The sequence below is a fragment of the Trematomus bernacchii genome, unplaced genomic scaffold (genome assembly GCF_902827165.1).
Source record: "Trematomus bernacchii unplaced genomic scaffold, fTreBer1.1, whole genome shotgun sequence".
NCBI lineage: Eukaryota > Metazoa > Chordata > Actinopteri > Perciformes > Nototheniidae > Trematomus > Trematomus bernacchii.
This window is the reverse complement of record NW_022987564.1, coordinates 10,262,684-10,288,959: the sequence shown is the minus strand read 5'-3', so window position 1 is coordinate 10,288,959 and position 26,276 is coordinate 10,262,684. Positions and strand designations below refer to the sequence as shown.

Here is a 26,276-nt window from a genome sequence, read left to right as displayed (position 1 = left end):
GTATACATTGCCTTTAAAAACTGGCTCTGCACCCCATGAAAAGATATAATGCGCTGGACTCGTATACGGAACACATTACAAATATGTAGTTCGTATTTGACTATATCTACTGTATATATCACTATAAATGCAAAAAATAATTATTGATTTTTTTCCCCATAAATGTATTTAATTACAGATCACATGTTTGCAAACATAAGCATTCAATTGTGAAATTACTTAAGGTTATAAGTTACTCATAAGTTATAAATATAATAACCTCAAAACATACAAATACTTGACTATGCTTATCCCTACCTCTGTCTGCTGTCCATGTTTGCTATGATTTTCTGTTCCATTTAAGACAAACTTATATTAAACACACTGACTTTCTGTATGTGTGCTCTGATTGGAAAGACAAGCTGTGAAAAGGCTTTTGGTGTACGTGTTAAAAGCTACCTGCCTCTCAGGGAGGAGAGAGACAAGTGGCAAGAAAGTAAATGGCCAGTAAACTGACACACTTCCTGTTCTCCCAATGGAACAAGTCAGGGTGGAAGAGTAAATCAAATATGAATGCTGGAACATGGGGTGAGACTGGAGGAAGACGAGCTTCAGAGCCTTTTGGTTTGTGGGGTCAGATCTTGGGGCAGTATCAACTCAATAAAACACACACAACCAAACTCAAAACACACACATTCTCACACACAGTACACACTTTCTCTAGCTCACAGACACAGACTTCCAATGGTCTCTCGGTACTATTACTTTGGTGGTTAGGGACGTGTAGCTACACATAGTGACACTAGCTGAGGGAAACAAACAGGCTTTAACACTGAACTCCTCTCACCCTTCATTCTTATGAGAATACAAATGTCACCTAATTTGCGCCCAGTTCGGTTTTACATTGCTCAATACATTATGTGTATACTCAAACCAACATGTCTTTTTATTTCATGATCATCATAGAAAATAATCAGGAACAGCTACATTATGCATGTTTTAGGATGTATGTTTTGCCTCTGTGTATAGTATAGAAGGTAGAATGGTAGAAATAATGATAGACTTGTTGGTATGCATGATCTTTCAAGGGAAAAAGGTCGTTTTTCAAATGCCTATAGTTAGGAAGGAGGCAGTTAAGTTAATTTGACCACATTCATATAGCCAACTATTTTTGTTAGTCAACTTTCCATATACACAGATTACTTCTATATGGTTTTTTTTCATAGGTAATATGCTTCTTTTGAAAGTAAAAACCTTAAAGCTAAATGTAAGTCAATATCCATTTCATAAACACAACTGGTCAGTAAGACAATGTCATTATGTATGAAAAATAGGTGCTCCCAGTGAATTCATGTCAAATGTCATCTAAATAAGCTTAGTTATTCGTATATATTTTTAAATTATGCCACACTCACTCACATCGCTTACTTTAAATGTATATCCAAACCATATGAGAGTACATGGCCTGTTGGTCAACATAAGAATACTCCCGGATGTGATTTAATGATGCAGTTCACTTCAGATGTGATTCAACCGAGAACAACACAAAGCCGACACAAAGCCTTAAGTGTGCACCAGTTTGTTGCCTCAATTCTGTCCATATTTCTCCCTTTTTGTTTTATTTTTACAGTTGATCTCTTTCGGCTGTATCTCTCTTTCTTTCATGGCAGTAATAATAATGAAAAATCTATTTTCCCTCTTGGCAATACAGAGACCATCAGATACAAGGGAAGGAGAGAACAAGAGAAACAGGGTCTGACAATCGCATTAGCCAGACTGCATGGTTGCTTTTTGGACAAAATAAAGTGTGTGTGTGTGTGTGTGTGATCCCGTGTGACGCCCCTTTTGTTTGTGTATGAGTGCGCGAGAGTAGAGAAAGCACTCAGCTGATATTAGCTCGTTCTTCATTCACTCGCTAATGTGATTTCACTCTATACACCACACACACACTCCCACAGGAATAGACACCCTTGGTTCCATCTCTCTTTCACTTTCTCTAAAATAATTGTGGTTTTACCTCATACATCTCAAAACACATAAATCCCCAGATAAATTGTTACACAGGAAATAGAGTGTACAGGCTGTTTGTGTGAGTGTGTGTGTTTGTTTGCGTGTTAAAAGTTTGTCTCTAGAGGAGTAAAGCATTACACATAAGATTTTGGAAAGGAAGCGGAAGGGTTCAACGTTTATTTACATAACACGATATTTGTGTTTTTCATGCTGGCTGCGAAACTCCGTACAAACAAGAATGCACGCAATGTTTCAAAAAGGATATCATATTTTCTCTATTTGTATTGGTTATAGAGTGCCACAGTGACGCGTCCTAAAACCCGGAAGTCTAATATATCGATTAGATTTATGATTCGAAAATGATAAAAGTAGGGTAGACATGTGGAGATTATCCTACTGAACAAAACGTGATCCGTCTCTTAAATGTGTGTCAACCACAGACCTTATTTCCAGCTATTTTCCAAACTCCTGCATGAGTGGGAACGGCATAGTGCAGATGCGCAAAGTTCTGTCCATCCATGCAGGTCATCTATGTGTTTGCCAAGCCAAGCAGAGCAGTGAAATAAAAAAAAGTGAAAGATATGGGCCTACTTAGAGAGTAAAGATGAGAGGAGAGAATGGACACAAATGGGAAGGCAGCTAAGCCAGAAAAGGAGGAAGACATTAAAGAGATGGCTACTCTAAAGAAAGAAGCCAACACTCATGTTTTGAGTGGCAATGGACTAGATGAGAAAGAACGGATATACAGAAATTAAGTTGAGTCAGATGAGAAAGGCAGTCAAGCTGTGAGTAAGGGCCAACTAAAAAAGGGGAAACTGAAAGCAAGGGGAAGCAAATTGACAGGAGAGATAGAAGCATGTTGAACAGGCCAAGCACAGTTTGGATGAGCAGAAAAGCAGACGGATAAGATCAAAGTCAAAGTCAGCTTTATTGTCAATAATTCTACATGTTGTACATCCAGAAATCTCGAAATATCGTTTCCCGCAGTCCTACAGTGTGACATATATACATCAAACAAAAAACAAAAATGGCCTAGATAAACATGGTATACATTAAACAAAACAAAGGGCCTATATAACCGGGGTATACAGTTTAAAATGTTAATAATATAATTTAAGTGTTCAAAGTACAGTTTCAGTGCAGTAGCCGCGGAGATGGGCAGAAAAGTGACTGGTGCTGGATGAGGGAGGTTGTGTGTGTGTGTGTGTGTGTGTGTGTGTGTGTGTGTGTGTGTGTGTGTGTGTGTGTGGTGTGTGTGTGTGTGTGTGTGTGTGTGTGTGTGTGTGTGTGTGTGTGTGTGTGTGTGTGTGTGTGTGTGTGTGTGTGTGTGTGTGTGTGTGTGTGTGTGTGTGTGTGTGTGTGTGTGTGTGTGTGTGTGTGTGTGTGTGTGTGTGTGTGTGTGTGTGTGTGTGTGTGTGTGTGTGTGTGTGTGTGTGTGTGTCAAATGCATTAAGGAACAAACTCAAGTAATAAACCTAACTACTAAAGAAAAGAAAATTGGAGTATTAGTGTGACATGACAAACAAGAGATGATGGATGAGCAAATACAAACAATGAAAAGAGAGTTTAGGAAATTGAGAAAATGAGTATGAGAAGGGTGAGAGTGAAAAAAGGGCTGGGTTTTAAAGAAACAATAAGTTGCGGGTGTTTTGCTTCTAAAGCACAATTGATTAAAATGTGGAGACAGAAATAAAGATGAGGGGGCAGATAGAGAATAGAGAGGAGAATACAGAATTAAAGGAAGTCAAACATTGTGTGAATGTCAAATATTTTTAGAAACACATTATAACTGGGGTCACATGTTTGACTAAAGTTCTTATGTTTACCTCTTTGTGAAAGAGTAGACAGAACAATGTAATATGTCTTGCCACAACCATATTTAGCTAGTAGGGTAAACTATGCTCCACATTGATAGTTACATGTTGGATTTTTTTCTGATTACTTAATGTTCTTGTCAGTAAGCACAATAAGTTGGGAGGAATACAAAAAAATAAATATAGGATACACAGCTTAGCGGAGTGAGGGCCAACCTGTAACTTATGAATATCTATTGCATTGGTTACAGAACATACACAAGGGGATACATGTATTACTAATCAAACCCATGTTTGAAAGTATACATTGAACTCTGACTACAATGGAAAGAAGAGATACTTTAACGATTGACAAATGCCAGAGAGAGATGCTCTGTGTAAAAATGAAAGGTAATTTAGAATAAAGGGAACAAAAAAAGACCAAAGAGAAGAAATTAGGGGACAAAAGGAAAGGATTCGAGAAAGAAGAAAGGGCGGTTAAAAAAAAGATGTGAGCTTTATGAATGCCAGGAAAAGGCAGAGAGGAAGAATATAGATTTACAGTAGGTGGGTAAATGCCACAGAGAAGAGCAGAGAGAACAGAAAGTGTGCAAGGACGTTGAAGTAAAGAGTGAAAAGTTAGAAGGCTTACGTAAGAGGAGGAGAAGCGGGTGGAAGATGAAAGAGGAAGGGAGGAATTGGAAGGAAGGATGGAGGTGAAATAAAGGGAAGAATGGTAACTTAAAGTGGACCTATCATGCTATATTTGAATAATATAGTGTAGGACCATACCTATATAAGGCATATTTATACTTTTTTTTTTTCAAAATACCAAACAGATCATGCATTTTAGCCATGCCTCATTTTGCTCAATTTGACATTTTTTAGATCTGTTTTAGCAAGGGTTGATTCTGTGAGCAACAGCACCATCTAGAGGCCTGGCATATGTACTACAACGTCTCCAGCGCTTTCGAACGGCAATGCCGTGGTTGTCTCCTCCTGATTGGTGGAGTTGGCCCAATAGCCGTAGCGCCACCGTCCTGACGTCAGGAAAGTGTTCAAATCTGGATCAGTTTTGATCAGATCCGTTGCAGCCCCTTTTTTAGAGATTTGGGTATGGAGGAAAATAGAGAGGGTTGTGTTTTCTGACACTTGGTGAGTTCCCTGGAACACCGGGGACACATATTCATGTATAAAAGACGTACACAAGTGCATTTTGCATGATAGGTCCCCTTTAAGGACAAACATAAACGTGTTGCAGTGGCAGAAACGTTCAGGTTTGGCTGTTGTCCATACCTGTAAAAAAGCTGGCCTTCCATTCCTCCGTCTCTCCTCTTCCTCATTTAATCGAAGGAATGTAAAAGCTGAATGCACACCTGGGCAGTTATGTGTAAGCACATTTTTGGAGGACACACTCAATCATGTGGAGTTTAGATCAAAGGCGGCCTTGCCTCCTTACTTGACTCTCTGTTTTTGTTTACCTTTTGTACAAAAACCCATTTCAATATGACAGATAATTTAACCAAGGCTCACTTGTTTCTCACCCCTATCCAGTGTATTTGGTTTTAATGCAGCCTTGTTTTATGTTTTCAAAAAGCTGTTCTGTGTTCTGCCTCGGGGCTGTTTGCAGTGGTCCTACTAAAAGCACACATATTACATAGAAGTGTAATCAAACTGACAAAGTATCCGTATGTATGTTTCATCTGATGAAACACAGTCGACTCAGGGACATAAAATACAGGAGTTGTTCTAAACTTCACTAAACGCATTATAATCCGATTTTACGAGTACATTCAGTACTTTTCTAGGCACAGGAAGCACTTACTTTCATGTTTAGCTGATGAATGAGTCCGTTGTTTTTGTTTTAACACATCAATATGCTAATCTTTTTGTTGCTATAGGTTAACAAGCTGTCAGGCCTTTTGTATCGCCAACAATAGAAGGACTGTCGTTTTTTCTGTATGGTTCACGTGTCAGGTAATTGTCTGATAATGTCAACACATTGTGCTCTGTGTTTCTACAGGATAACAGGCTTCCAGGTCCCTCCCCCTGTCACCAGCACAGGAAACGTCTTCTCACTGAGGTTGACCAGTGACTTCGCTGTCTCTGCACATGGCTTCAAACTCAACTATGAAGGTCAGACACTGTCAGTGTGTGTTTGTGTGTGTGGGGGGTTGTTGTGTAATCATGTTTAGGCTGGGCTTTATTGAGGATTATCTAAAGTTCAGAAACATTACCAATATAAATAACAACCACTAGCCCCTTGCAAAGAACGATACAAGTCTAAATCCCTCAGTTTTTGAACCCATAAGTAATTGAGCAGGTGCACTGTGTGTTGTTTATCTGAAGCAACCCCTGATATTTCATATACACATTACACTTGGAGGAAGCAACACATCACAATAGAACCTTTAAAAACACTACATGTTTTTCCTTTGGGACGATTTAACTCTGAGCCCAAAACTCTATTTAGATTTTGTGGGCAGTATTTAAATATTAAAGGTCACCTATTATGTAAAATCCACTTTTTCATGTATTTTATACATAAACATTTGTCCCCTCTGTGTAAAGAAATTCTGAACGTTTCAGGAACAAAGGTTCGCTCACTTTTTGTCCTGATCCATTTATATAAAAACCTGTCTGAAAATGAGCTGATCAGATTTTGTCCACTTTATGATGTCATAATGATTTTTTGGCTTGTGTAACCATTAGCCAATCACCAACCAAGGTAACCCCCCCCCCCCCCCCGCACCACCTTATCACCTGAATCTCCTCCTAGAGCACCATTGTGTTCTTTTGAACCAAATTTCTCTCAAAGGGGCGTGGGGAGTGGCTCCTTATTTTCATCTAAAGTAACAGACAGAGAATCAGCCCTTTTGAAACAGGGCTGAAACAGAGGGGTTTATGGGATGCTACAATGCATGATCTGTTTGGTATTTGTAGCCAAACACTTCAGAGACATGTTTTGTATACAATATCTGAGACCTATAATATATTGATGAAAAACAGTATAATAAGGGACCTTTAAGATGTTCTTTATGGTCGGGGACACAGTGTGCAAGATGTTCATTTCATTCCTTTTAGGGGCCATTCAGAATCATTTTCAAGGAAAACTGTCATCTTCTGAACTTAGTCCATGTTTGTTGGCTCCTTTCCACTCAGCACAGCAAAGGACTCCCTAATGGGTGACAAGTTCATTCCTTTTCAACATGGCAGGGTGTCAAACCTACAGAGAGGGGGGAAATCATGGGCACGACACAAAAGGAGAGCATACTGAAGGCTAGCAAGGACAGAAACAGTATTCGTTTTGTGGCCATATTTTTATCAGAAAACACCAATCTAACACTTTTTGCAATTTACTTTAGTGAAAACTAAAACCCTTTCTCTCTTTTACTTTAGTAAACATTTGAGATTGTTGCATGACATCAAAATAATAGTTTTTTGGGACATTGTTATAGTTTTTAAAATGTTAACAAAGAAAAGAGGTGAAGGCTTACACAAGGGGTAGCTATAGCGACCCTTTTTGCCCTCTCCCTTTAGGGCTTGAGTAAACACCGTGGCACCATTTCTCACAGATGAAAGAAGCGATATAATTAGTTGAAGTGAAGGTTAAAATTAGAAACTCACTATGAATCACCACCATGTCCTGCGTGCACTTAAGATTTCAGATTAGATTTAGATTAGAACAACTTTGATGTCCTCAATGAGGCAGTTAGTTCCAGAGCATAACCCTTTCTGCCTGAGGCACACATGACACTGAGCAACCCAACAAAACAAATAAGTTTACAATTATGTAGCCCTCTGCTTTTCACTGAGCAGATCTCTGAGATATCAAGAGTCAGTCCGTATATAATCCCATATGCCAAATAAAAGCACAAGACATTAACTGAGGCATTACATAATACACATTCAAATGAAGTTTTAATATGCAGAGTCATTATGCATAGGTTTGATTCTAACATCACAATCATACACTTAGCATCGTAAAACTCTGTTGCAATGTATATTAAAGTTGCAGAGGCTCACAGATGTTGTTTGAGATGTGGTCATATAGTATTAATTTAGTAGTACTGTGTACTGATAAGATATTCATACTGAATCTGGGTTATAGTTTACTACAGTAACCATTGTAACCACCAACAAGATATCACTAGAAGTCGGTTTTTCATTAAGACATTAATACTATAAATGCGAGTTTGTAAAGAACATTTCAATTAAAGGGGCACATACTTAAAGCAGTATTCATATGTAGAGTAAGCCATATGTGCCCATGTTTACTGGAGCGGCGGTTCCCTCCTAAGAGAAGTATAATGTGCCAACACAAAAACTTCCTGTTGAAAAAAACATTGTCTAGTGTAATGTTTGATGTGAACGGAATGTATGTTTGTACAATTTAGTTCACTAACTTTCAGCTGACACCTTGTTTACATTTACACTGTCATAGGTACACACACACACACACACACACACACACACACACACACACACACACACACACACACACAGGCACACGCACACGCACACGCACACACGCACACACACACACACACACACACACACATAGTGCTGGTCCCTGCTGCTTGTTGTCGACAATGATACACTGCTAAACTGTCTCTGTGTCCCTCTGCATCCTTCTCAGGGCCTCTGTGCTTGTCTGAATGTAGGCTGGATGGTTGGTGGGTGTGTAATTTGTTGATATGTGTGTTTGCTGTGCAGCATAAAGACAATATCACTAATTGCATAGTGCATTGGTTTAAGTATGTACACATGCTGCGTGTGTGTTCATGTGTGTGTTTGCGCTACTTGTATGTCCAAGCAGTTGTCCCAGATTTATTCACTGGCACTAGTTTCCACTTGCTACTTGGCCCGTGTGTGTGTGTGTGTGTGTGTGTGTGTGTGTGTGTGTGTGTGTGTGTGTGTGTGTGTGTGTGTGTGTGTGTGTGTGTGTGTGTGTGTGTGTGTGTGTGTGTGTGTGTGTGTGTGTGTGTGTGTGTGTGTGTGTGTGTGTGTGTGTGTGTGTGTGTGTGTGTGTGTGTGTGTGTGTGTGTGTGTGTGTGTGTGTGTGTGTGTGTGTGTGTGTGCGCGCGCAACACAGAGAGTTTGCTCCAGGGACTTATCTGAAGAGCCCTGCTGCTGATACATTCAGCTGTTTGACGTACCCTGCAAGAAAGAGACATGTCTGTCTTGGCACTTAAACACATGCATCATTATGCATATGATCATGCTTTCCATATTAAGCATCCATCCCATACTGCCCAAAACACACAGCATGGGTGTGAATGTATACAGTGGAGATGAGATTGTCTCATAAGGAATGATCCACCCAGATTTGGAACATTTGGGGAAAATCATGCTTATACCATGTAATCCTTCTGCCTAATCTGTAACTGAAGCCAATTCAGATTTTAGATTTCTGCAGGTAATGTCTAAGCTTAGTCAACAATACATTTTTATAAAAAGAACTGTGTCAATTGTAACTGCCTATCATCAGGCACTGGTGGAAGTGTTGTTTGTTGTAAACATGTTTACAACTCTTATTTCAGAAATTACTACTTTTCTTATTTATTCAACCACTAGATATGATCATTTAAGAATCCCTGGTTAAATCATAGGTCTCCTCTCTCTCTTTGTCTCTCTCTAAAATCGCGAAAATAAGATAACACTATTGTTATCATCAGGTGCAAATGCAAAGACCCTGGATCAGATATCATTATAAAGATGGTGCCAGATACATATCCCACATGTTCGCAAGGGATCTACGAGTTAGATGTCTCCCCCATGTGTGGTGCCAGCTTTTATTCTCCAATTTGATCGTGCATATATAATACATTAACAAAGCCAGATCTTATCAAAAGTAAATCATCACTACCTTTTTTTTAATACAACAATAAATCCAATACAAAATATAAAGACAGGGCAAGTTGGAGGAAGAGAACTACAAGTAAGTGCAGCGTTACAAATGATAAAGACATTTCTACTAGACTGCTGGGTAAAGGAAGGCAAAACTCTGGATTTACTAACAGATAGTCAGGATAGTCAGTTCAGCAGGTTGGTGGTGAGCTCCTCTGGTCATGACTGAAATAATTATATCACAACCAAACTACATTTGCTACATCACTGGATAAGGGTGAGGTGCTAAGACATTTGGACGATCTCAAGTCTTTGAAGTTGAAGTTAACCAACATAATTTGGACATCTGATGACGTCCCCTCTGGACAAGTTTCTGGCACATTATTCCTGGCACGTCCCTTATCCAGTGATGTAGCGGATACGTCAGACTAACAGGTGACCCTGGAGCAAACCCTGAAGACGCTAGAGGGCTTTCATATCCCACCTGGCCTGTGAGGAGGACATGTGTATGTGGAGGAGGATGTCTGGACTGCTTCTTTGAGACTAGTATGCTTTAGAGAGGATTAATAGATTACCTCTCTGTAAATTATAACATAGACATACATGAAAAAGGTTAATTCATTGATCTCTCCGTATGAGGGGATGTTGCTCTGGCAGGGCAAAGGTAACGTATTGTGGCTCCATTCTTTTTAGCCTGTCTTCCTGCTGTGATTCACTTTGATGTACTCCTTGAATATTTCTTCCCCTTCCTCTGAAGACTGTCAGGTCATAACTAATTCATACACCAGAACATACCGTACAGTGTGTGCACGTGCATGTGAGTGGGAAGAGAAAGAGAGTGATGTATTATTTAGCAAGATGTCAGGGGCATTTTGGTATTGTGCTGATGAGACGGAATCATAGATTATCCCAGCACAAGACACATGTGCACATGCGTGGACACACACACACACACACACACACACACACACACACACACACACACACACACACACACACACACACACACACACACACACACACACACACACACACACACACACACACACACACACACACACACACACACACACACACACACACACACACACACACATGTTGTTATGTATTAGAATGACCGTTGTTGAATAATTATTCTTTTACCCTCCACTTAATCCTCCTCCTCTGTCTTTGGAGATAATGGCTTTTAAATCACCTATTTATTTTAATTAAATTCCATTATTGTCACATTTTTATGTTTTATTATTAAATTGACTGATATAAAAATAAGAAATATATACATCTTCATATTTTGCTGATTAAATCTGTCTTTTTTTCTTTAGGCCAGCAGGTCGTTATATACTTACAATTGGATAACTTTAGGGCTTTATTTAGAGTGTGAATTGTATTACAGGCATATTTGACACCGGCATATAAAAACATGTTTCTGATCTTAATGCAGTGTATAGGTCACCCAGCTCAAAATATTCAAGAATCAGAACGTTTGTTTGTGCAATACACAGAGACATATATTATAAAATACCATCATCCCATGGTAACCTCAAACATAGATCTACATCCCCCACATTCATACAATATATATTCAGACACATCCGTGTGTTCAGAGGCACTGGCAAACATGGAGAGCATAGACATGAATACCATGCACACACTGACACACATCTCCCACATGTATTCATTTTAACCAAGACTGGAGAACATGTTCTTCATCCTCGAACATGGGGCCATGTGACTAACAAGTCAGCAGAGACTTCACCCCCAACCCCGCCCGCCCTCATCCACAACCTATCTTCTCTCCTGCTGTTTTTCCTCGACTCCTGTGAACTCGCATTATCACCACTGCTTGTTTTTCTGCTCTCAGTGATACAACAATAATACACTCTTTGTACCTTCATTTGCACTTACAACAGAGAGCTTACATAGTGCCTCAAGAGAAGGCATAAACAAAGACTAATAGCAAATAGAGGAGGGTGATAAAAAAGAAAATACATTCAATGAGAAATGGTTTAAGGTGCGAAACAGGATCCGCGTGTATCTTTTTTAATATAGTAGTGGGAGCCTGTTGTTCCTGCTTTTGTTTATCAAACACAAATCAAGGTAAAAACAATATATTACAGTTTTAAAGTTAGTTTAATCTTAAGTAGTGACCTGTAATTCTTTAAATTAACTACATACATTCGGACTGAGGTAGGGCTGGAGAAAGTGGCATTGGTCCAATGAAACCAGATCATCTTCTTTTGATCTGTCCATCGTAAACTTCATATTTTTCGGCGCCTTCTTTTGATCTGTCCATCGTAAACTTCATATTTTTCTGCGTTGTTGAAATTGTATTTTTGCAAACAAACATACTCTGCTGGCGGAAGGTTAAACACTTTGGGAGCTCTCACTGGCCAGATGTCACTTGAGTCGATGGACCCTTTTCCATCTGGGCATTTATCCATCAGTTCCAGATAATATCATTGAGAGTGTTACTCACAGAGGTTTACAGCCAATGACCTTCTGGTCACACTCTCATTCCCTGAACCAGCTCTGCTACAAGCCAGATATAAATGATTCAGATTTTCCTAGGAGGGAGCTAGTAGACCTCTCACTTTACTCAGAGGTCAGGGCTCACTTTTTCAATAGAATGATGTTTGTCCATAACTTTGTGGCCTCTACGGATACCGGAGCTATACAACCTTACATAACCCCTTTGGGTACTGACTCTGACAGTTTTTGGTACAACAAGACTGGTACTGCGGTTTGTAGATTGTGTCGGTTAGAATTTGTTCAGAAAATGACTGCTGACACTGGAGTGCTTACAGTATGTCTACTCAATCAACCTCCTGTAAATATGAAATGTTATGCTATCTTTAACAAAGGCACTCAACTTCTGCTCGAGTGTTCTTTTACAAAACTAGACTAACTTTAAGTCTGTGTGCCTTTTGAAAAAAGAAAAACAACAGATAGTGTTGGGAAAATACTGAATGTACTCTTCTAATATCAGAGTAGCACATGATAGCGTAGCTGTTTACGTAACCGGATGTATGATTACCCAGAAGAGCATCAGGACACACTGTTTTAGGCATATGATAGCTATGTGACAACGATTAACATGATGATTCAGCCTCTATGGAGATAGGCATATGACTGTCATGTTTATAGCTTACACAGGCCTTAGCTAATCTGAACTAAACATTGAATACTGCTTTGAACCGGTATTCTGCATCTTGTGACTGTAACACACTCTCTTGCATGTGAAGGACACTGTTCTGGGAACTATTTGTCCCACGCAGCCCTGTGTGTGATGACTACTTCCATTCTTGCAAGGATAATAAATACATGTATCCTGATATTGAAGATCAAGCCAGTTTTTCTAACAGATAGTAAACCAAAATGTTTTTTAAGGCCTCGATGACATGTTTTAGTCTGTGGTTTTCACCAACAAATATGGATATTCTAATTGGTACTGTATTGTTTTGCCACATTTTCACAGTTGACCTTTGTGTCTTGCCACAAATGCCTATAGATACAGACGTTGCTATAACAAAAGGCTGCACTTTATTTATAAATCAACAGCACAATGTGTTCCTTTTTAAAGTATATTTTTGATTTACATATATTTCACCACCACTTTGTAGTTGTGTACATTTCCACTGCAGTGTATCACATTAGCAGCAATTAAGGCTATATTTGACTTGACATCAATCCAGGACATTGAAATGGACAATTAAGTTGAGTAAACTGAAAAAGAGAGATGGAATTAAACCCATTTGCCATTACTCCCTCCAGGTTCAAACCATGTGGTCAATAGCCAACCTGGTTAATACAAATTTAAACCCATTTAGATGACAAAGTGTCAAAGGAGTACAGTAGGAGTCTTTAGTTTATAAATCAGGGGTTCATTTGTATTTATACATAGAATACAGTAAACAAACATTTATATTGATAACACCTTCCTAAATATTCCATTTCATAGAGCAATTATATTGCAGGCTCAATCACTAATTAGCAGTAAACACAAAACAAAAACATTTAATTGTCACATTGATGAGACTAATCAGACTGCAGCTGATGGGCAATTTTCCAGTCAAATTGAACAGTAGCATCTAATAGGGCTAAATTGCAGTTACAAAAAGCGTTTGCATCCATATTTAGACGTAGCCGTTAAAGGAGAACTCCACTATGTGTTTCTCTTTGTCTCCGATACCTTATCATCACTTGATTGATTGATTGATTTTGACTCTAGCCGGTTTGACTTGACCATGATCCAGAAGTCAAGTTTGTGTGTGGGTTTGGTGTGTGCGAGTGGGGGTCGCGAGATGATTACAAAATAAAAATAAATAATTAAAAAATGTTTTTTTAACCTGTTACGCACCATAAACGCGTCATTTGCAGGAAACAACGTCTAAGGAATCTTAATATTTAATGAAACTATGAATGTTTTATATCCATGTAACGGGAAGAAACTCAGCTAACAGATCTTTTAAAAAAAAATTCCAAAAAAACCCCACAATGCTAGCACTCAGCCTCTGAATTAGCCACGAGCGAAAACATTTAACCTAAAACGGCACTTAAACTCACAATAACTCCCTTATTACTTATCCTAGATGCACAGCTAACCACTCGTTTTTGGTGTCCTGGAGACACTGAATCTAGTGGTGACCACCTCAACACTCAGTGATAAACATTTGCGATGCTATAAACGAAAGCGTACATCATAACATGTGGAGCTAAGTAGCTAGAAACGCTAACATGGCTTACCTTGGTCAAAACTGGTCTTCAATGGCATTAAAACGATAAAAAAACGATGCTGCAGTTAATCCATAGGTTCATCCAATGTATCTGTGCCCTCTTTGAAATTATTTCTGATAATCCATAAGCAATAAAACTGCTTTTTTGTTTCCAAATGCCAGAGCTAGAATGTAGCTCCACTCTGCTTTACATTTACATGCGCGCAGCCCTCACCTTTTCTCTTCACGATTCTATTGGCTCTAACGGTCAGAAAGAGGGGTCAACCATCAAAATCGAGCAAGGGGGGCCAGAGATATGGAAAAAAAAACATTTTCACCCAAATCACCTCAGAGGTGGAGTGGTTTTGGCTAAACCTCTCTAAAAAGGTCAAATGTCACTTGTTTTGCATCAATCTTGATACAGGGTACTTATTATATGTTGTACTTTGGATTCCTAAAGCTTTTAGTCTACTAACCCATCATCCAAGGGTAGTTTTCACTATCTGTAAAAAATAATTTTTGGACGGACACTATAATTTACAGTTTTTTACTATGTAAAATTTGAATTTTCTTTAAAATAAAAAACATTTATATTGATTCTGACACTTCTACATCCAACTCACAGATGTAACCTTGCTTTGATAAAATAAATTATTCATATAACCCTTTTAGAAGTTAAGTTGTAGTCATTTGTTTTGGGCATGTCATTTTCGAGCCTGAAACATGAAAAACAGGCTAGGTGCTTAACAGGTTAAATATTTAAAAATAAATGTTATCAATTTTTTATTATTAATAATAACGTGTGCATAGACATTTTTCAGGGGCGGACTGGCCATCTGTATAATTTCCCAGCAGCGAGGCTCCCCCGTTGATAATCCACTAGTGCAGTGTTTCTCAAACTTTTTCATACCAAGGACCACTTAACCAATAAAAAAACACTCACGGACCACCTAACTTCACACATATCCAAAAACAATAGGCCTGCTTACCACTCCAACAGTACATAACAGCCTAATAATGACAGCTTAACCTTCTCTATATCGCCTCGTTCACACAATAAATCAACAATACTACAATCAACTACAACTACAGATTATATAAGCATTTAGTTCAAATGCGATTTAAAATGGTCACAGGTTTTACACCTCTTATGAAATGTAGACTACATTTATTACGGAGTTTATGTCCGAGCCAATAAACTCACAGATCGTTGGCTACTGAGAGAAATGCAAAACACACCGCATGTAGTACGACACAAACCTCCGCTATGGATTTTCAAAATACAGTAACACTCTGGTCGCAGGCCCAAGTTTAACTCTCTGAGGTCTAAGCCATTTTTTCACATGTTAGGCTCGCCTGGGCTTTTTTTGTAAAAATGCTATTAAAACATGAACCTTGGTGACCATCGGGCTGGCCTGCATGGTCTGCCTACAAAACAAAAATAAAAAAACGTTTATGCAGCCCCAACAACAGCCTCTGATCATCCTCATGCAATGCTTCATTGGATGCATATATTAGATAATAATCTCTATCTCACAGCATGGATAAATGGCAACATGTGTGACGAAGGTGTTGCGCTGGGCTATAAACATAAGCTCGCTCCATTGCGGAGATATGTCCGCGAATGTGCGGAAAACGTAATGTATTCACTATCACACCCCCCCCCCACCCAGTCGCCAGTCTCTGGCACTGTTATTTTGGGGTCGCGGGCTGAAAAGTTTGGGAACCCCTGCTCTATGCAACAGTGCATGTGCATGTGATTGAGGTTCTGGCTTTGGCTTCTCTGATCTTTATCAAAGAGACCTGAGGGGACTGATAATATCCACTCCTACCCTTTACCTGTCAGTCCTACATCCTTCCTTCCTTCCTTCCTTCCTTCCTTTTTTCCTTCCTTCTTTCCTTCCTTCTCACTTCCATTGATCATTCTGTCTTCCTCTCCTGTCCTTTAATTCAACAATTGAATCCAGGTCAGTTAATAGCATCATGGAAAACAGAAGGTGACCCTAATACTGGAGGTTGGTTGAAGGACCTGGAACTTAATAAGATCTGAAAGGTGATACTATTTAGTACTATTCAACATTTAATTACAATATATTCTAAATGTACAAATAGTTTGCAAGTAGAACTACTTATTTTTGTGAAATATTATAACTACAGTATAACAAATCCCATCGCTACAAGACAGTATTAGCATCAGCATAGGAATTCATAGGAATGTGTGATTTTTGTAGAAATGCTTGCATGTTGTATTTGCTAAAACTAAAAACTATTGTAAGTAAAATGGTAGAATAATTCTGAGCGTCAACATTTACGAATTTCACAGACTAGTAGTGGGAAAAAATGAATATTCTTGTAACACTATGGTGATATGTAATGTATGCATCTATACAATTTCACACCTCAATATCCATATTTATCACCCACAATACACACACTCAGTACATGGATGTGGATGTGCCTACACACAGATACAGCTGTATCTTTCACAATTCATCAGTCAGGTCTGTCCCTTAAGGAACAGTAGTGGTATAACAGTCTGTGTTAAAGTGTATATGTCTATATCATTTATGTGCATGCATCCTATGTATTCCCATGTTTTACTGTAAAGCAGGCAAGTGTGAAGTATTTTATATTTGAGTGTAGAAAACAGATATCAAAAGATGGGCATGCTCTATAAAAGTAGTAATTGAAAGTGGTAAGGATAACAGAAAGACAGGCAATCAAAGGAAGGTAGGGGAAGAAAGAGAATATTGAAGGGAATAAAGAACTAAGTAGAAAATCAAACCTGCACTGAGACCTCAGAAGAGAGTGAGGAATAGACGAGGGTACAAGAAGAGAAAAGGTACTCCCTGTAATAATGTAATGTGCTCTACGCTTTCTAGTTGAACAGGAGAAATCAATGCTGTTTTAAAGCTGTGTGTGTGTGTGTGTGTGTGTGTGTGTGTGTGTGTGTGTGTGTGTGTGTGTGTGTGTGTGTGTGTGTGTGTGTGTGTGTGTGTGTGTGTGTGTGTGTGTGTGTGTGTGTGTGTGTGTGTGTGTGTGTGTGTGTGTGTGTGTGTGTGTGTGTGTGTGTGTGTGTGTGTGTGTGTGTGTGTGTTCATTACCTACTGTGTGACTGAGATCCTCGCTGTTCCAACCGCTGCAAGGTCAGCTTCAACGCAGTGGCATCAATCAAAACACACACACACACATACACACACACACACACACACACACACACACACACACACACACACACACACACACACACACACACACACACACCACACACATAGTGACAGGAGAGAGCAGATGGTATGAAACAGAGTTTTAAAGGAAAATACAGGTTTTAAAAATAATCTCTCTGTCTACCCATCTTTCAATGTTGAGTTTGCTCTACTTGGATGTAAAGGACATGGATCATGTGTCAAATCGTATAAAAAAGCATCCATTATTTAAATGTGAGTAACCAGCAGTAACTCATCTACATACCTCTAAATCAGTTATTTAGGATATCTGACAGTGATTTATATGTGGCCTGTGTGACATGCTGTATTTCTAAACCCACCAGAGACTGAAGTTAGACGCAAATGATCCTCCAAACCACATGCTTGTTACCAGGACTGTGACAGTCATATGTGTCACCATAAAATAATATTCGACTATTGTTCTTAATATGACGGTATTCAAAATCTCATATGGGTCATGTAAAGAGCATAGAATCAAACCTTGTTCAAAATGTAAACATTTTGGGTTAAACTCTGGGATATGTCAATATGTTTGGGGAATTTAGTAGCAAACAGAGGATTTGAAATATGCATATTGCAACAAACAACCTCTGCCCTGTTGGCTGTCTTTGCTCTGTGAGTTATACACAACTAAACTAGATATGCATGCCTGAAGAAAAAAAAAAACATTTCTGCTTGGAAAGAGAAACACAGCTCATTTTAAATAAAACAAAAGACTTGCATTTTTAACAGGATTTGGGAAATAACCTGCAAATATTGCAATGCTGATTTGTTTATACCAATATGGTTGAAGGAATGATTATGTTCGCACAAGCCATATATATCCTATTCTGTCAGCTGGATTTAGGAACATTGTGTTTCCTTACTTGTTTCTGTTTTATACAGAAATCATTCAGACACCACAAGGTTACCTGACATTGTTAAAAGAATCAGACATTAGCTTGTTATCTGGATCATTGTTTATAATTATATAATAGTATTTTACAAAATAGCTGCCAAGCCTCTCACTGTCACTTCAACAACTATCCATACAATCTATCAATGTGATGCCTTGATAATGTTATTACAGTAAATGCCTGCCAAACATTCTTGTATCTGGCCAGGCAGAATAGAGTAGGTGTCTCGCATCACAAAAGTCCAGCAAATGAAAAATGATTTAAATACCTAGATGAAAGTTTTTGGTGATTGATTTAACACTGCCAAATGTTTCAGAACCTCAAAAGGTTAGTTGTCTAACTTCAAAGATCGTTAAAAATAATGTGTCTGATATCTAGAAAATGTAATAAGAATAAAGTGTAAAGTATGTTAGATTGGCAAGATAGGAGTTTGACACTAAAAGAATCCAGCAAATTATATATTGGCCTCATACCTGAATGGTATTAAATACTATGATTGAATTATAGCTAACGGCTACCAAACCCATTTGGGCCAAGACAGGATAGAAATTACATCAAATGATATATTGATTTGATATTTAAGTCTGTCAGACAACCACTGGCCACCTGGCTAAAATATAGGCTATGCTGGTCCATAGTTAAAATCAGTGTGTGTGCAAGTGTGCTTATGTGCTGCAACAGTGTGTGTTTGTGTGTGTATGTGAGTGTGTGTTGATAATAATACAGCCTCCTGGCCAATGTCAGTCCATTATTCAGCTTTATATCAGCCAACCAATCAAATGGCCTCCCTTCAGGGTCATCACCTCAGCCCATCCAATCAGCTCCTCCTGCCAAGCAGGAAGGAATGTCACCTCATTAGCATAACCAGAAAATGAGGAGGGTCATGCTGACTTGGCAGTTTTTGATGCCTTAAGTCAGACAGCACTACGAGGAGGATTGAGCAAAACACGTCCCTCAACACAGTCAGCCAATCAAAGACCATTTTCACCAAATGTTACCCCATCCCATCAAATGTGATAAGGAACATCGGCATAATGATCTCCAACCTCCTTTAGCTGCTTCTCATCAGCAGATTTCATTATTTTAGCGCATTCCACAAGGGTTTTTCTCTCAATATGTATCGTCTAATTAATTGTTAAAATGACTATCAGCGCTGTATTATTTTGCCCCGATGCTCTCCCTTCTATCAGCAGATGTTTTTGTTACAGTATATTTCACTATTCCACTGCCTGTAATATCTTAACTACTCTCTCCTGTGAAGGTGAACTGTAGTGTAGCAGCAGAGAGTGCAGTAACACAGCAGTACTAGCTTTGTTAGATTGCATAAGTCATTGGATTTATTTATGAATCAGTCGGGAATCTGAGGCTTTGAAAGTTTTGTTCACACTAAATCTGTTCGCATAAGCTAAAACAGTCAGACTATTGCTGTTGGAACTATGAACTACAACTTGTTCCCAATTAAATGGATAAATATCACTACATAATTGAGTCTTTTTAAAGTTGAAATGCTTTGAGGGCGATCCAACTCACTGCATAATATCAAGGTAATAATGTTAAAACACTGTACAAAAACACAACTCAATATTTAGAGGAAAACATCCTCACACCAGATTGTGTTATCATGTAGCGAGCTAGGAAGCAAAAGCAAGAAAATCTCATTAAAGCAACAGTTTTACTACAGCAGATATGAAACTGTTTTGCCTTGTGATGTATGTGTCTGTCACAACAGATAGTTCCAATTATTGAAGTTTCGTCCTGTGTTGAAAAAAACAACTTTGTTACAAATTGATTCCCTAGTGGCTGTGCACCCCCAAACACACACAATTACAAAAACAACAGTGACATGATGTGCCATGAGTGGGATACATCAGTCTTGTGCAGAGTAAATACTTGTTGGGTTGTGGTTGTACTGCACTAATGGTACAAAGACTGGTGACAAAGAAGAAGAGATTAGAAGGGACAGGAGGCAACAAGTTGGTACAGGACAGAGTCTGCTTGTATCTTGAAATGTACTTCAGTGTAAAGGCTGGGGCCATACTGTGAATTTTGATATCACTTCAAGAGGAATGATTTTAAAAGCAAATGTTAATCTTATTATCAGTTTTTGGATCAGCGTCCATGTCAGATATTTAAAAAAATCAACAAAAACAGCTTTAGAAGTGTGTCTAATAAGGTCAAGGAATATGGGTCTTGAATCCTTATCCTCATTTAACTTAAACAGCATTCGTAATTGGTAGCGACGTTAATGAAAAACAAGTAATTTGTGTTTCGTTCGGTGACTGTTAATGTGGTATATGGTATTTATTTCAGTTCCTTTTTTATTCTTTATTTTGTCAATGGGAAAGGAGGGTGACACTATTCCTCTACACCTTCATTTACATTCTGTTTTCAGACACTTTATAATCATTGCCTTTATATGTGGATGATTACTCAGCTGTGTCTGTTTTGGTTGGTTAGTTTCGCAGTTAAGGTTTGTGTGTGTGTGCTTTTTTTGTAGGTGCACAGGCATCTGTCAGTCAGCTTTCCAGGGGGTCTCTTGATGTTAAATGTAATAAGTCACGCTACAGTAACCACAGCTATTAGATATCACACACATTCTGGAAAACGCACAAAGCTAGCTAGCTCACCTCAGCCGTGCACACACACACAGACACACATATGTTATCATCACAATGATGACTCCCACAAACTCACACATTACAGACAAACTAGGTGCACTTCTATTATTTATGAACAGTATACTCCAGAGAGTATGGCCAAGGTTGTCAGTCCCTGTACACCCGAACAAACATTGACAATGACTGACTGTACAGACGATAATCTGTACATGGGTTACCAGTTAATGTTTTATACACCACTTAACATCATTAACCTTGCATAGCCCTCCACGCTGTCAGTTTGCTTAAGGACAAGTGAAAGGTCTGTCAGAGGGGATTTGAGGTATAGGAAAGTGACAACAGTAAAAGCCCTACTTGTGACCCTTGGAGACATTACACCCATAATGCTAACTGTCAGGTGGGATGATTAACATCACTAACAGAAGTAGAGTTACACACTTTTACTCTTGAGTTAATGCTTAGGGATTATACAGATTGGAAATAAAGACAGCACATCTACAAAGGAAGTTCCTTGGTGAAACATCTTGAGTGCAAAGTTAGAGGGAAGCTGATTTCCATCTGTAAATGTGTTTGTCTTTCCAATGCCACTGTGGTGTTGTCAAATAAACAAAGATAAAGTGAAGTTGTGAAGAAGTAGTTGAGTGGATTTTCAGCTTTGAGTTTATTTGAAGAGCCCAGTTCAACACAAAAGCAATTGTTATTGGTAGCAGGGTGGCACTAGAGGTTAGTTGTGGCATGATGGTGAGGCTTCAGTGTTTGGCTGGATTTGAAATGGCAAATTGAGCAAACCATGTCCCAGCTCTGACTTTATCCCATCAAGAAAATCACCAGTTCTTCAAGACTCTTTCTGTGCTACCATCTTCTCTTCATCTTCTCAAATGTTCTCTTCTCTTGTCTTCTTCCATGGCTAATGATTAAAAGCCTTTGACAAAAGCTAGACGATAGATTGAAAGACAAAAGAGAAGTTTTGCAAATAAAGTATGTGTTGGGGGGAAAGAGAGTGCTCTGGTATTGATCAGCACAAAAAGGCCTGAGAGGACCCACTCATTTACTCAGTTCTGCTCAATGACAACTATGGCATCAGATTAGAAAAAGTTTCCCTCTCTCTCTCTCTCTCTCTCTCTCTCTCTCTCTCTCTCTCTCTCTCTCTCTCTCTCTCTCTCTCTCTCTCTCTCTCTCTCTCTCTCTCTCTCTCTTCTTTCTCTCTCTCTTTTTCTGTCTCTCTCTATTTCCTTCTCTAGCTTCCCTTAATGGATATCGATTAAGTTTTAGGAACATACAGTTAGTCGTGCCAAGTTGTTTCTCGCTAACCTCTTCTGCTTCTAAACTCTCTCTGTCTCTCTCAAAACCTTTGAGGTGAACCCATCTTTCAAAATGACAGTATTGTGGGTGTAAGTACACACTTGTGTGTTTGTGTGTGTGCGTGTGTGTGTGTGCATGTGTCATAGTGCAGTGGAGCTTTAGTAGAGTGACAGTGATGTCAGACACATAACGATTTCCCATTGGCTGTCTGCCCCTGAGGCCTAACGACCCATTATTGATCGGACCAATTAGCATTCACACCTTTAATTAATACTGATGCCTGAAGTACACACACACACACACACACACACACACACACACACACACACACACACACACACACACATATAGTTTTAATTAATACTGAGGAGAGGGGTGGCTGTGAGAAGAGATAAGAGAAGAGGCGTGAGGAGAGATGTGTGCGGGAGACAGAGAAGAGAAGGGCCAGTTAGAGACAGCGAAAAGAAAATCAGGACCTGACTTAAAATAGTGCAGCCCCTTGATATTAGACTTATGTTACATCAGAGTTGAATGGTATACAGACCTTTCTGAAGAAACACAATGTACGGTTTACTTAAAGTGGACCTATCATGCTATATTTGAATAATATAGTGTAGGACCATACCTATATAAGGCATATTTATACTTTTTTTTTTTTCAAAATACCAAACAGATCATGCATTTTAGCCATGCCTCATTTTGCTCAATTTGACATTTTTTAGCTCTGTTTTTGCAAGGGCAGATTATGTGAGAACAGCACCATAGCATAACAGCATATGTACTACAGCGTCTCCAGCGCTTTCGAACGGCAATGGCCGTGGCTGTCTCCTCCTGATTGGTGGAGTTGGCCCAATAGCCGTAGCGCCACCGTCCTGACGTCAGGACAGTGTTCAAATCTGGATCAGTTTTTATCAGATCCGTTGCAGCCCCTTTTTTAGAGATTTGGGTATGGAGGAAAATAGAGAGGGTTGTGTTTTCTGACACTTGGTGAGTTCCCTGGAACACCGGGGACACATATTCATGTTTAAAAGACGTACAAAAGTGCATTTTGCATGATAGGTCCCCTTTAAATGAAAATTTCTAGAGATGTAATCTGCTGTGTGCAGGGTTCCCGCGGGGTCTTAAAAAGTCTTAAATTTGATAATCTGAATTTAAGGCCTTAAAAAGGTCTTAAATATGACAAAAAAAATAAGAAAGGTCTTAAATATGATTTAGAAGGTCTTAAAAATGATCGGATTTGAAAGGTACTTCTGTGTTGCGATAGCGTCTAAATGTGTTTTGGGGGAAATGTCCGGGCTGCAAAGTAACCAGTACGGTAAGAGCCTTTCAGTTCCCCTCAACAATTTGTATTGAAATAAATCAACATGGAACCAGTATACACTAACTTTGTTTCTCCCGACCCCTTATCGGAGAACACCCAGCTAGTAACCTAGCAACCAAGCTTCAGCTAGCGGCAGTCAGAAACTCATGTATCTTCGAATAAATATGGGGAAGTGTAAGTTCAACCGTTATTGGTTTTTAAAACATCGAATTTAGTGCTTGGTTGAAACCAGGGGAGAGGAACGTGTTTGAAGCCCGCTGCACCTTTTGCAAAATAAATTAGCGTTTGTTTGGCTAATGTAGCGTTAGCTAGTGCAGCGTTAGCTAGTGCAGCAGCTCCCGCAACAACACCGGGGGACCTCCGGGCGACGTTTGGGTCTACGTCAACCCTAAAAGCGGAGGTACTGTAGACGCTAAATACCATAGTTAAACACCAATCATACAACAGCAACGATGAAAGATTGTAGCCAAGGCAGCAGAGCTCTGAATATAGCTCTTGTCACTCTCTCTCTCACACACACACACACACACACACACACACACACACACACACACACACACACACACACACACACACACACACACACACACACACACACACACACACACACACACACACACACACACACACTTGATATCACGATTATTAAATACAATTATTAATTGACTTTGAAAACATCCACTTATTGAACTTTAAAACAAATAATAATTTGGACAGTATCTTTTTAACTGTTGATTACCCTGAACGTATAATTCAACTGAAAAAATAAATTAAATAAATGATACATTTAAATAAATAATATCAAAAATAATAAATACCAATAAACAAGATCAACACATATTTTGGAGCGCACTTCCACAAGCTACTAAACATATATAAATATGATAAATAAAAATAAATTAGACTAAAATTAATTAGATCAAATATGTTGTAGTGCACTGTCACAACCTAGCAAAGCAAAATAATCGATTATGTTGTTTCGTAATTGCGATTAAAATACGATTAATTGCACAGCCCACACACACACACACACACTTTTTATCTAACACGCTAACACAGTTCTGTACTGTTATGCTGTTATGTTCAGTCATTGTTCTTATGTTGAACATGAATACATTTACTTTGTAAGTAATTATGGGACATATTTCTTCTTTCATAGCAATTTTCCTTCATACTTTCTTGCCGTGAAATAGGTCTTAAATTCTATTCAAAGTGGTCTTAAAAAGGTCTTAAAAAGTCTTAAATTTCAGTTGGCGAAACCTGCAGGAACCCTGTGTGTGATACTGTGGATATGATCATCAGTCTGTATAACATACACTGTTCAACATACACACATAAGTACATACATACACTGCTTAAACATAGATGATACAACCAGCTGTGTTTCCCAGTAATGTTATTGCACAAAGTCATAAAACATTTATTTCATATGGCCATCTACAGTAGGTCAGTGTAATAAAAAGCTGTCTGTTTTTGCATTATACGTGAACAGGTGGCCATGTACCATTTTGTCTAATCAAGTTCAACGGAGCTGATTTGTTTTGATGTCCAGAAAGACAGTCAGCCGATCAGACGACAGCAGATTGTGTACTGCTGTAGATTATACTAAAAAAAGGCACAAGCAAACAAAATAACCCATGACCTTATTAAATCCTGATGGCTGCAGCCTGTAAGCACAAGACCATTAGTGTGTGAAGAGGGTTTGTGTGATATTTTCCTCGTGTTTTTTTGTATGTGTGTGTGTCTAATGAAGTTCTGTTGGCAGGATGTCTTTAGGGGGAAATCTAATGGTTTATTGAACCAGGCCTCAGAGAAACATTGATCAACGCATCAAGGAGCTATACCCACATGACAAAAATACACACATACACACACAACACACACACTATAGACACCTGCAATGATATGCACAAAATGGCACATGCACACACACAATGACTACAGCATGCACACTAACTGTTGAAGTGGAGGTAAAGGGCTTATAATTGGCATCCCCATGTTTCTTTCAGACTGCCATCATTATTTGCTCATTCAATTATATACAGGGAACTAGCTAGGATGGAAGAAAATAAGCCTAAGTGCATCTTTTTTTTTTACTACTATTCTTAAATGAATACTGCATCCATATACAAGAGGTAATTGTGTTTGACAGGGTTATTGTTTTTGTCCTTATCATTAGCTTATTTCAACCAGGCTCATTAAATTGCATCCCCACCCGGCTGTCTCTAATTGTGTAATTCTATCATTTGAAAGTTTATGCTTTACATTTCAAATGAGGACCATGCTATTCACTTCACTGCATTTATTTGAAAGTGCATCCTTGTTAGTTATTTTTGATTAAATCATTTTTCATGCACAGTGGCCATTAAAATGATGTACGTTTGACTTTGAGCTAGGGCTGCTCGATTATGGCAAAAATCATAATCACCATTATTTTTGGTCAATAATTGATATCACGATTATTAAAAACGATTATCCATTTACTTTGAAAACATCCATTTATTGAAAAAATAATTTCGACAGTATGTTTTTAACAGTTGATTACCCTGAACTTTAAGTATAATTCAA

The 26,276-nt window shown here is 38.7% G+C and overlaps 1 protein-coding gene across 1 annotated transcript in view; it reads left to right on the top strand.

The window, feature by feature from the left end:
* Window positions 1-26,276, top strand: part of LOC117478245 (CUB and sushi domain-containing protein 3-like) — a 336,058-nt gene that overhangs the window by 104,494 nt on the left and 205,288 nt on the right. Inside the window, exon 3 of the mRNA XM_034125216.1 lies at window positions 5,806-5,918. Within this exon, the coding sequence (XP_033981107.1) occupies window positions 5,806-5,918 (113 nt within the window). The remainder of the gene's footprint in view (window positions 1-5,805; window positions 5,919-26,276) is intronic.